At 39.2% G+C, this 12496-nt stretch overlaps 2 protein-coding genes across 2 annotated transcripts; both read right to left on the reverse strand.

Moving 5' to 3' along the window:
- Positions 1-6101: 6101 nt before the first annotated feature.
- On the reverse strand, positions 6102-7639 carry LOC112191887 (non-specific lipid-transfer protein 1). The gene is made up of 2 exons (XM_024331364.2): positions 7237-7639; positions 6102-6212 (listed from the first exon to the last, which is right to left on the reverse strand). Exons 1-2 carry the CDS (start codon positions 7581-7583, stop codon positions 6203-6205), a joined length of 357 nt encoding a protein of 118 aa, XP_024187132.1. The 5' UTR covers positions 7584-7639; the 3' UTR covers positions 6102-6202.
- Positions 7640-9400: 1761 nt separating this feature from the next.
- Positions 9401-10123, reverse strand: LOC112195403 (non-specific lipid-transfer protein 1). The gene is made up of 2 exons (XM_024335836.2): positions 9703-10123; positions 9401-9587 (listed from the first exon to the last, which is right to left on the reverse strand). Exons 1-2 carry the CDS (start codon positions 10044-10046, stop codon positions 9578-9580), a joined length of 354 nt encoding a protein of 117 aa, XP_024191604.1. The 5' UTR covers positions 10047-10123; the 3' UTR covers positions 9401-9577.
- Positions 10124-12496: the final 2373 nt, after the last annotated feature.

The raw sequence follows: 12496 nt of genomic DNA on the forward strand, positions 1-12496 counted from the left end.
ACAATTTCTTCTCTTTGTCCTTCAATGAAAATGGGAAGAGCTGAAGGCGGAAGTTGGCTTCATCTATACCTAAAGGAATAAGTATAGTTCACAATTCGACAAACCAAAGAAAAGAGATAAGTTTGCAATAGTCTACAGTTTTATGTTAGAGGTAACAACACATAATAGAAGCAAAATGCAACTTGGATGATTGGGAACTTGTTGGTATTTTGTACTCCTTCATGGGGCGTGGTTCATCTAAATTGGGTATCCAATCTATCTTAGCTTGCAACTCTTCTGCCAATTTCTTTATGTGATCTAGAATTTCTGGCGGTACTTGAGTTTCTTCACCACTATCCTCAAGGATTTGATCAATAGATATGTGATCCCCACTTGGTGTGCTTGAAAATGATGAAGTAGAGTATCTTGAATTTATAGATGAGGTATTTGAACTTGAATGTGAATTATGAGACATAAACACCTATAAGCATTAAAAGTAAGAACACATTGAAGTTTGAGAAAATAGGGGATTCGATTAGTCAAAATTTGGTATATGAAAAAGGAGTTCCAGAGGGCTCAAAATTTTGACAAGTCAAGATTGTATATCGACTAATTGAGTAACTCGCGAGTTTTTGGCCAGCAATCGCAGGAATCTGGCGTTGACCTCCATTGACTTTTTTTCGTCCGTTTGTGCACTTTCTTCTCCTTTCTTCACTCAATTGAATCTCCACTGATACTTCGAAATTGGCCTTCAGCTTCTTCATAGCAAATGTTCCTCGATAAGTTAGATCATCTTAGTAAAATTTCAGAGCTTAGGTCACCGTGGTTTGGCCGAAAATGCTGCCGAAATCCCTACAGCCGGTTTTGCATTTTTCGTCAGAAACTTGGACCTATCTTTTGAAGGCCTTCCACTCCGAACTAGCTCTTGTACTATTCATAATAAATGATCCTTAGGATGTTTATAATAGATCTGGAAAGTTTCAGCACATTTGGAGTTCATTGGTCCAAGCTAACGCTCCTCCCTCCTTGCCTAGCTCGGTTTCTCCTAGCCGGAGTAGGAAAATGTGCTAAGATTGACTTTTTAAGTGCATTTCCATGCTTCTCCATCATTTCCTAACATGATAAGGAAAACATAATAAATATATACAAATAAACACAAAGGTCAAGCAAAATTGTAAAATTAGGTTCATAATTACTACCTAACAGTCGAGGAGCAAATAATGGAGGCACGTGGTTTGGCTTGACATGTTTACTACTATCATTGTTTTCAAGGTCGTAATGCTCTTGGTTGAATTTTAAAGTTAATAAATTATTTGTTTCCTACTTCTCAACATATTTAATTTGAGAGATCCGTAACTCTGGGGCGCGTCTCTCTTCTATATAGCAACCTAGTTACATTTAACTCAAATTGGGTCCTGCTTGTGAGCCCAAGGCCCGTTGTTTATTCTTACTTCCGCTTATGTTTTTGGGTTGCTTGAATGATTTGTTCTAGAAAATACTTTACAAACCAACAACTTAAACCCTAAAGGCCTTACGATTTCGAGTTGATGGGTATCGGGAATTGAAGTCATAATTGGCATGTTGGTTTCTAGTTAGCTCAAAGTCGCAGCACTGTGAGACCTCTCATTTAGGATGCCATAGAAAAACTTGGTATCAGAACTCTGTGTTCTGAAACGTTTTTGAAAGTGTTTTGCAAATGTTTTAAATGTCAAAATTGGTAAGACAAACTCTTGGAAATCTTGGTCATTCTCAAAATATGTATTTGACCTTCTTCCCTTGTTTAAAGTTCGTTTTGAGCAATACGTATTTGCTTCATTTTACTTTCAAATCCATTTTTCGATGTTATAAAAGAATTTTCCATTGGTTAAACTCCATTTTGGAAAATAAAGATATTTTGAGCTTCATTGGAAATTGTTTAATTAGTTTCCCTATGGTGCTTCAATATATGTTGTTTGAATTTCAATTTGTCAATGCTGCCATGATACCAATTGACCACAATTGTTCCAAATGTATTAAGTAAGAAAATTTGATAAAGTATTCGGTGGAGAATTGGGGTTTGAGCACTAAGAAGTTAGTAAAGTTATCTTAGATGAATTGGTACCTACGAAGGTAAGTTAGAGACATGCAAAATGGGAAAGAAGAGTTATGTACTTCCATGCTAGTGTTATATAATAAATTTTATTGATGGATTAAAGTTATTGTACTACATATTTTATTGCACGTATTGACAAATATATATTGGCAGATCAAAGTAAAAGTTAAAGCAAAAAGTGAGACAGTGATCTCTATATAGTCATTTGGACGAGTGGATGTTCATATTTTTACTCGATTTCCCCTTCTTCCTCCCGAGTTATGGCCACACTGCAATGGTTCCCCATCGTTGCTCTATGCAGGGGCGGACCGACATAGAAGGCTGTATGGGCTTGAGCCTAGACAAGATTTTGGGCTAAAAACCCTTAGGTATATATATATCTCCCATACCCAGCCCAAAGAAAAAAAAAAAAAAATTCGATAACAGCTGCTCCTCACCGAGTCACCGCTCGCAGTCGCAGCCTCAGTACCTCAATACCTCACACTCACTTCACATACTCACACTCACTGACTCAGTGTCTCAGTCACAGGCTCACAGCAGGTCTGCACTCAGCAAGACAGCAACTCACACCTTTCTCCTTCCCGGGCTCCCGGCTTCCCGTAAACGAGGTATGACAGTATGAAGCTCTATGCCTCTATCGAGAATCGATCTCCCCTGTTTCGAATTTTTGATCTCTTAACATGATAACATCTCTGATTCTCTGTGGGTTGGTTCTTCTCATGCTCTGTTTTCCCAGATTCCCAGATCTGAGATCTCTTCTCACAAAGTCACAGTCAGTCGGCCCAGATCGAGATTCCCAGATTCCCAGATTCTGTTCGCTACGGACACTGTGCTTCCTCAGTTCCTCCTCGACCAAATCGGCTCCGTGAACCCCCAATTTCATCCTCGATTCAGCTTCTCTTCTCTGACCTCCGAATTCTGTCGCTTCATGCCTTCATTTGCTTGATCGCACATTCGCACTCAGCACTTCGGATTCAGCTCCGGCGGTAATTCAAGTCTGCTATGTGCCTATGTATGTATCTCGCTTTGTATAATTGTATTACTTGACATTTTTTTGTGAAATTTTTTTTGGGGTGCTGGTTTGTGTTTTTCATGCATTATTTGTATATCTGTATAATTGTATTTCAACTGTTATTAGTTACCGACTGAATGCTGCTAGTTAGTAACTAAATAACTAATAGTATTCTGTGATTGCTGTTAATAGTATTCTGTGATTGCTGAGTTTGAATTGAGTGGGCCTCGAAGGGTACGATTTAGTTAATTTATTGTTGTTTTACAACAAATGTATGCTTGTAGTTTTTAATTTACGGGGTTTGGTTTTATGTCCCATCCGTTGTATGTTTTGATTGAAAATAATAATGGCGTGAGGATGAGCCTCCCACCGGGTTCCAAACCTCAAAAAAAAAAAAAATATGCACTTCTATAATTAGCCTAGACAACATTTGATTCCTGGATCCGCTCCTGGCTCTATGGAAAGAAAATATGATTTTCGAATGAAGTAGACACATGTCAAGTGTTTCAAAAGTAACGAACTGATAAGGAAACTTGCAGTGCCAACACAAACACGTACAAATTGAGTAATCATGTTGTTAATTGGTGGAACGATACAAAAATTATACTAGATTGGAGGAATCGGGCGTCGGGATGACAATGTCATTTTGTTGAAACACCCAGCAGAGCCATTAGAATTTATTTTAAAGTCATTATCGATCCGCCAGAATTTGAGAAGCACAAGTTTCCATCATTCAAATTAGAAGGCCGGAAGTTTGCAGTACCAAAAAGGGATTTAAAGTACGATAGAATTTTAACACATTTTGGTAATCACAAGATCACAACCTTATACTAAGATTGAATGGGAGTATCAATAATGTTTCAAGAAGTAACCAAGAGAAGATTTTTAATGTTTGAACTTTAGCAACTAGTTTTCTCTATTTTAAGGAATCTTTGATTGCTTTGAAGTTAATGACGCTATGAAATACAAGAAGTGGACGAGTTGGCAGTGCCCTCTTGTGAGACGCAACTTGGATTAAATGGTTAGGATCGATGAAGATTATTCGGTAATGTCAAGGAGTAGTAAAGGATGAAAAAGTTGAGTTAGTGTCTTGTTTTGCGAGGATGCGGAGGAAGGCGATCAACATAACATGTAGACTTACATGTTGTGGCATTGTCATCAAGCAAATAAAAGTCGAGGAGAGTTTAATGTAAATACTTATGCGTAATGGGTGAGCTCATAAGCCCACTATTGGGAAAACCGTTCCAAAGGTCTCGTATCTTGACGGATCTAAGTTCAAGTTAGTTTTCTCTTCATGACGATGATTATCTTGGAAGTGCCGAATGCTTCAATTTGATAATTCAGTACGAAATTCGTTGGAGGAAGTACATAGTAATTAAGAACCTGGGTACGAACCTTTGTAGACTCGACTCAAAAGAAGAAATTGCAAGTCAAGAGTAGTTTGCCAGGATCGATGTCTCTTCTAGCTTCACCTGGAGAGTCATCCATTACCTTGGAATCAGAGGTACGAAAAGATGAAAGACGAGTATAAGTAGTTTAGGTGACTATTTTCACAATTGCCTCGTGGATCGCCCATTTGCGTTTTGAGTCGAGGACTTCAAAACATTTCTTTCACGCCAAGAGTTTATATTAACCATTTTATATTCTCGCTTCTTACTATGAAAGTTGATTTTCATCTTTTGCATTACTCAAAATGTTTTCTTTGTAAGTCAAGAGACTACACCTTAAACAATTGAATTTTCCTGACTGAAATGTTTCGTTTTACAAAGTCCGAACATTTTAGGTTTCTCTAAAATTCTACAGCCTAGCTAGACTCTGAAGACAAACTCAAACTAGTTTAAAGGTTGTTTTAGAGAAAGACTTTTGAAATTATTTCTTTAGCTACCCAAGAATTCTTGCCAACTAGATTCGTTCAAAAATTATGAAGTTTAAGTCCCAAATCCTTTTCAAAGGGGGAATCGAAATTCTGGAAAGTTTGTTATTTTGTGTCTGCAGCTGCCTCTTTACCCGACCTCCCAAACTCTAGAAATTTCAAAATTTAAACATACTCTTAGTCAGCATCTCTAGGTTGGATTTGGTGAATTTTGTCTCATTTTAGTCAAAAACGAGGTCGTGGTGATTTATACAAATTTGGTGCACAAAGTGTAAAGAAAAAGTTTTATTTGGATTTTGAGCTTATCTGAAGAGTAAATCTCTTGCTACGAAGTGTCTCCTTGCTAACCTTGATTTGGTTGATATTAGACATCCAAAATTTTAGTTGTGAACTCGTTCGCGATTATTTTCCTTTTGCTCAGAAACTTGAAGTGTTAGTCTCATTGTGGTGTTTTTTTTTTTTTTTTTTTTTTTTTTAAAGGCTCATTGTGGTGTTCTTATATATCGTTGTTTATTTTTAATGTAAACTTGTGGTTGGAAGAATATTTGTTCACTTTCGAATTTACTAGGGACACCCACATCAAAAGTGAAAGATTACTTTACAAGAGAATGATCGGGACACTACGTTGTTTGGTAGTCGGACGAAGACACTAGGGAACTAAGTGCTTACAGTCAACTCGACTGTTTTGGCTTCACAAAATGTTGAAGAGGTCCTCCATAATTGGACTAGAAGTCCTCCATGAGTGGCAGCTCACAGGAAAAGTTGCCGGATAAATCACTGAAAAAGTATGATTTGTGTTCTTTGCCTAAATTTCATGTCTTCTTCTCCTAACTTCAATCTTCACATCATGTTGCCATAATGTGAGCTCCTCGATCACATCTACCACGTCATAACTTAATGAATTGTTTCGATAGAGTACCTAGTTGTAACGTATATTACAACCATGTAGTGGTAGACCGTAGTTGAATACACATGTATAAGTTGACATATAACCACAAGTAATATGTTGACGTTTAGCATGCTAGTTGATTATTGATTTACAGCACTCAAGATTCGGTCATATACATAGAAATTACTTTTAGAAGATATGTCTTATTATAATTGAAAGTTGAAATACAGATCTCGTGGAGAGACTTATTCTAAGAACCATATATATATATAAGACCAAAGTTATTCTTCATGATAAGGATGTACTTCACAAACATCCATTTTATTCTGTTGCACACTTCATGAGATTTCAAGTACTTCAATGGACCCTGCATCACAATTCATAATAAAATGTAACAAAATATTAATATTAAAAATTAAACATATGTTCTGAATTAGCTTAATTAGGCGATTGCTGTAAATTCTCTTAGTTTTTTATAATTTTTTATTTATAATAAATATCATATTGATATATCATTAATTTAAGCCAGAAATGGCCATTATATATCATTTCTCTACCGACATGGGCTAGATAAAAAATTTGTTGTAGTACCACAACAATACATAGATTAGGTTCAATCATTTGATAATTTTCATGTTCACTTATTTATGCAAGCCTATTCACTATGAAATAACATAGTAAATAAGTAAGCCCAAAGGTAAAACTCATAGTTGCACAATAGAGTGCCAAGCTACCTAAAAACAATAGGAGATAGTGAGAAAGTGAAAAACAAAACAAATAGGAGCCTAAAAGAACAACACAAAGAAAGCCAACCCAAACCGAGCCAGAATGGCCTGGCCCAAGCCCAGTCTCATTTTCATCACGCCAAGGATACGCGTACAGCCCCTCCACCAAACTAAGTCGCCATGACAACGCCGCTCCTCGAGCCGCCACAACTTGTGGCTCCTCGAACCGCACCGCCAAGATCAAGCATCCCTACAACCCACTCATCCACGAGACCTGCACTGTTGACGAAGTGCCAGCGCTATCCAACACCCCACCTCGCCATGGAGACATCACACCAAACTGCACTGCCAAAACCACCTTGCCAAAGTCTCAATCGACAATTCCCAAACAGCCCTTCCAAGCAATAGCAACGAAACTCCCCGCGCGACAGGACCACGCACTGCGGTGATGCCAGTGGCCTGCCTCAGGCGGGAGCCACCGGAAGAGAAAGACTGGTTCTAGGGTTTTTGGTTTCTTTAGAGCCGCAGAGGTGTTAACACTCTTAGTTATTATACCTTGTTATCTTTAAAATTATTTGTCAATGAAGTTTAAAGCATATAAAAATGAATATTATATGTGATAAACTGAGAGTGAGAATAATAAAGTATTAATCTTTAATTACGTACTCGTCACAATTGGTGTCCGGACTAATCGTGTAAGGAAGCCTAACACCACATCTGATTGGAAGACCAGCCACGAGGTTAAGCTTGAGTCCACAATTGCTTCGAGCAGCTGCAACCAAGCACCTGCAAACGGACTGGCGGTCGATGGTGGTCTTAGCCCAGTTGCTAAGGTACCGGACTCCATTGCAACATGGTGCAGGGACGGTCCCACCATTCCTCAGGTAAATTGTGCATGGTCTCACGCTTTCTGACACCTGGCCACATGTGACCGCGTGGGACGCTAACGGTGCACCAACCACCAGGCACACGAGGACCACGAAAGCCAACCTAGAGGCTATAGAACTTGTCATGAATATCTCGGTAGGGAAGGCCGGACCTAGCTATTTATAGTGTTTCTGGATTTCTGGCTAACTGTGTGATCTGCCAATGCCATCAACACTTGGGTATGGTGGTTTATATAAGAAAATGTGGGAAGTGAAAGAAAGACGCGTACATGTGCTTACGAAATGGGATGGTATTAGTTGGGAGCTGGCTAGCTCGGCACTGTAATATAGATCGAACTCTGTTAATTATACTTGTTGTTTAGCACCTTAGGTAATAAATATCCTTAACTAGAAACTTTGTCTCCACCGCCTATTTTTTCACAAAAGAATTAAATCTGATTCTACGGACCAAGGGAATTAAGGGAATGAGTTGACGTTGTTTTTTAAGTTTCAACACGTGTGACAATTTTAAAAATATATTTAATTATATGTAAACACTTTGATATCACCTAAATCGCACCTTATGTGGTAGATCATGTGATACGAATATTACTCTATCAATATGTTATCATTAAATGATGTGGTTAATGCTAAAACTCATGGTTGCAGTAATGAAAGCTTAAAGACAAAGGAACAATGGTGAAATTGAGAGGTAGAAGACGAAGAAAAGTAGAGAGAAAATGAGAAGCAACTGGTATTAGAGTTTTGGTAATCGTACAAAATGGTTGCAACTTACTGAAAATTGGCTAAGCTTAACTATTTATACTACTGGATTTCTATTTCTGGTGTAACAAACTGAAGCAGATCTTGACAATCATGATGCAGTGCATTCCTCAGCAGTCATGCAGTACAGTTGATCACGCATATAGAAATTTTTATGTGGGGCAGACGAACTATATGGCCGTGAGGCTGCCCAATCAAAATCTAAAATTTTTTAAGTGTGTTCTGAAACTATCCTTACTTTATTAAAATGAATACCCAAAACACCCCTTGCATATGCAGTGATTGGTCTGCTCTACCAGATACATGGTACGTCTGTTCTACGTAAGAATCTCTCTCAAGCATAACACCTTGACACTAGCTCAGTGATGCTTACTCGCGTGGGCTTGATGAGTGTGATGAGTGCAGAGCTTGGGCTTGATGTGCCTCAGACTGGGCCTGCTGTGCTAGCATGATCTTCATTCCTCAATTCATCTGTGTCATCATCTATTACCTTAACAGTTGGGCCACATAAGTCGTGATCCAAAAAGGTAGTCAATTAGTATCACTTTTAATAAAAAAATGACCGTCTCTTTCCATGTGACGAATTGTTTACATTACCCTTCATTTACCAAATATTGTGAATGTTATGAAATTTTGTGTAACATTGCAAAAATTTAAGATATATTGACAAACATTAGAAAGCTCTTTGAATAATCGATGGAGTTACAAATATATTGCACGTGAAATCTTATAATAAATTCATAAACAAAAGAGTGATGCACATTTTACATGGCAAATGACAATTTTTGTTGAAGAGTGAAATTGATGCTCATTTTTTACAAATTACATTCCCCCTCCATGTACATATCCACTTAAAAATTTACTCATAGAGCGGGTGTAGTTTGTAAAAAATGGGATGTCAATTTCTTCCCCTTTTTATTAATGTCATAAAAATGGACCATTTTCGTTCACTGAATTGGGAGGCAACAAGTCTCTCTTCATTCTCTGACTGCTTTGTCTAACATGCCCATTTTTTATAATAGCCTATGAATTACAAGTGAGATTGAGTTAATATGATTTGAGGTACTAGCTGGAAGACAAAAAGAGAATACATTCAAAGGCTTTCTTTATCTCAAATACAAAGTGCATTGGGAGTGAGATGGAAAGCTAGCTTGTCTCAAGTATAATTATAAACAAAGAAATAAGGCAAAAGCATGATCTTAAATTCTTAATTTCATAGAGGGGTATTACATCGAACGTAAATTCATAACCTAATAGATGACATATAGATCGATTAACTTTTGGTAATACTATCACTGTGGATATAATCACCCACACTTTATTTAACGCTCGACAGTCGACATTATCACTTGAGAAGTTCACTTCACGCTGCAACATCAAAAAGAAGAAAACAAAAAATTAACTTCAGGTTCCATTTGGGAAAAGCAAGTACAACAGACAAACTAAAAGCAATTGCCAACGATCGAGTAGTATATGTTCTTACGTGGCGCAGTTGGTGGAGGTGCTAATCTTGAAGGGAACGCTAACTCCACACTTGCCGGGAAGCCCAGCTGCAAGGTTAGGGTTGAGTCCTTTGATGCCACCGGCAATCTGTTTGAGGCAATTGCAGACAGCCTGGCGGTCAGCGGTGGTCTTGGCCATGGCGTTAAGGTTTCTAATTCCGTTGCAGCAAGCGGCAGGGACAACGCCGCCACTTTTCACGTAGGTTGTGCAAGATGCAGCGTTGCTCGCCACTTGGCCGCATGTGATGGCTTGGGCTATGGGCAAAGCAACCACCACGCACAAGAGAGCAACCAAAGTAAGCTTCATAGCATTAGAGCTAGCCATAATGCACTCGGAGGATGATGAGCTTGGAATGGGTATGTAATCACTTGTTTTGGGAGAGCTTGAGTGAGTGAAGGGGCAACGCGGATGGGGATTATATAGGGGAGTGGGGTGAGTTTCTCCAAGTTTCCTTACCCCTTTGGGTCCATTACATCAATAAAATTGAAAATACTCTCCACCATGGAACATGATTTCAACAATTTCCGTTAAACCTAACGAGAATAATTTTAAGCAAAATGCATGTTCTTTGATCACTCTAATTAATTTGAAACATCTCTGGCCACATCTTACAGTAAGGTTACTAATATCTCTATCAAACTATATATATATGTCATTACTCAAAGTGTGTACGTGTAGGAGGAGTTGGGAAGGAGTCGGCTGGTAGTTGGGCTCGGTTTAATTAATGCTTGGGTCCGTACGGACTATATTTTTGGTTTTAAGATGACAGTTCGGCGCGCCCATTCACTTTTTAATTTTTCCTTTCCATTAAATATTAAATATTGGATGGCGTGGCCGTCGCTATGTGGCTTGGAGGCCTTGAGTTTGTTCTCAAAACCCATCTAGTCACAAGTTCGACTGGCATAAACAGAATGGGATTAATTTATGATAATGAGGTATTATAAAATGAGTTTTTGTCCATTTACACCATTTTTAGAGATTTTTTTCCCACTTACCTCACTAAGTTTTTTTAATTCCCTCTTATCCAAAACACTCTAAGGAGGTCTTCTCTAATACCCCATTAAGATTTTTTTTTTTGTTCTTATTATTTTTTTAATACCATTTTACCCTCACCTTTGTAACTTAAAAGACCAGAAAATTGTTCGTCTTTGTTTGTGTTTTAATTTTTAAATTAAAGTAACCTTCTTCGGGGGTTTTCCATATGTCACTAGGATTTACTTAAATGAACCACAATTGCAACAACTGGATGCCAAGTATTTGGGGTGACGTTTATCTGTGTGTATCTGTTTATATCCAAAAAGGCACTCTGATTCTGAGAGAGAGAGAGAGAGAGAGAGAGAGAATGGAAGAGAGAGAAACCATAGGGGACTTCGTTGGAGTCCGGTCACCTGCAGCCGGAATCCGGCCAACTTCGCCGGAATCCGGCCAATTTTCGCCAGAATCCGGTCACCGGCCGCCGGATTCCGATTACCGGCTACCAACCACCGGAAATTTTTTTTGCCCCCAATAGACGTCTATTGCCCCCCAATAGACGACTATCAGCCATGTATTGCCCCCCAATAGACGACTATTAGCCATGTATTGGCCCCCAATAGACGTCGCAATAGACGTATATTGCTCCCCAATAGACGTTTATTTCCTCCCAATAGACATTCAAAACTTTTTTTTCCCCTATTTTTTTGTCCCATTACTTAAAAAAAAAAAAAAAAATGATCGGCCACCCAGAAAATGATCTGGGTACCCACCTATCTCTCTCACCTTCAACTGTAGCAACAGTCTGCAGGTTTGCTACTAAAGGGATCGCAACACCTTCACCTGCTCGAACCACTGGCCTGAACACCCGTTCCGACGAGACTGCAAGCGTAGTAGCCGACTTCAACGCCGGAGCCCAACACCGAAACAGTCGCTGATCTCTGGCCTGAGGTGGTGGTGATGCTGCTCGTCAATCGAAACGCCGCAGTCGGCTTTGCGGCCACTGGGATCGGACTACACAGGCTACGAAAAGGTAGAAACCAGCTCCAATGTGGCCGGATCGGACTTCACCGGTTGCGAAACCCACTCTAATGTCGCCTGCCTAATCCTTCACCGGAGAGAGAGTAACGATATCAAGAAGACCGAGGTCGGAGATGTAGTTGTTGACGACGACTGCAGTCGAGGTCGACGGCGGTGAGAGAGAGAGAGTTTGTGACGACGCCATGGTGGCCGGCCCGACTCTGGTAGTAGGTGGAGTTGGCGTCGGGGCTTTGCAGGCCGGGGAGGGCGGGGGAAGAGAGAGAGAGAGAGAGAGAGTATTGGCGTCCAGAGAGAGAGAGGAGACAGAATGGCAGTGGGTAATTTTTTAATTAGTTTGAGGGCAAAATGGTCATTTGAGCTTAAATTGTGTATCTAGGAACAAAAATCTATTGCTGGGGTAAGTGGGGTAACTTTTGCTTATTTTGGTGCTTTTGGTCAATGACCCTTATAAAATACCTCTATTTAAAAAGAATAAAATTAAAAAATTAAAAAATACTATTTATTCTGATCCGTCCACAAAATGGTTATTCTAAAAAAAAAGTCTCCAAAATGGCCAAGTCTCATAAGACTTATCTAGACGTCTTCTCTCTCTCTCTCTCTCTCTCTCTCACTGTAACATCCTGGCCCTTTCTTTTTTTGTCTTTACGTAATCCCCGAAACCTTCTCTCTCTCTCTCTCTGTCTATCTCTCTCTCTCTCCATCTATCCTCTAAGGAGAGCTGGTACGGAGTTGGGAGCGATCAAGAACCGCCCCTGGATGGG

The sequence above is a fragment of the Rosa chinensis genome, chromosome 3 (genome assembly GCF_002994745.2).
Source record: "Rosa chinensis cultivar Old Blush chromosome 3, RchiOBHm-V2, whole genome shotgun sequence".
Classification (NCBI taxonomy): Eukaryota; Viridiplantae; Streptophyta; class Magnoliopsida; order Rosales; family Rosaceae; genus Rosa; species Rosa chinensis.

Coding starts and splice junctions, on each gene's coding strand:
- LOC112191887 (XM_024331364.2), bottom strand. CDS start 7,583: ATGACAAGTTCTATAGCCTCTAGGTTGGCTTTCGTGGTCCTCGTGTGC.
- LOC112195403 (XM_024335836.2), bottom strand. CDS start 10,046: ATGGCTAGCTCTAATGCTATGAAGCTTACTTTGGTTGCTCTCTTGTGC.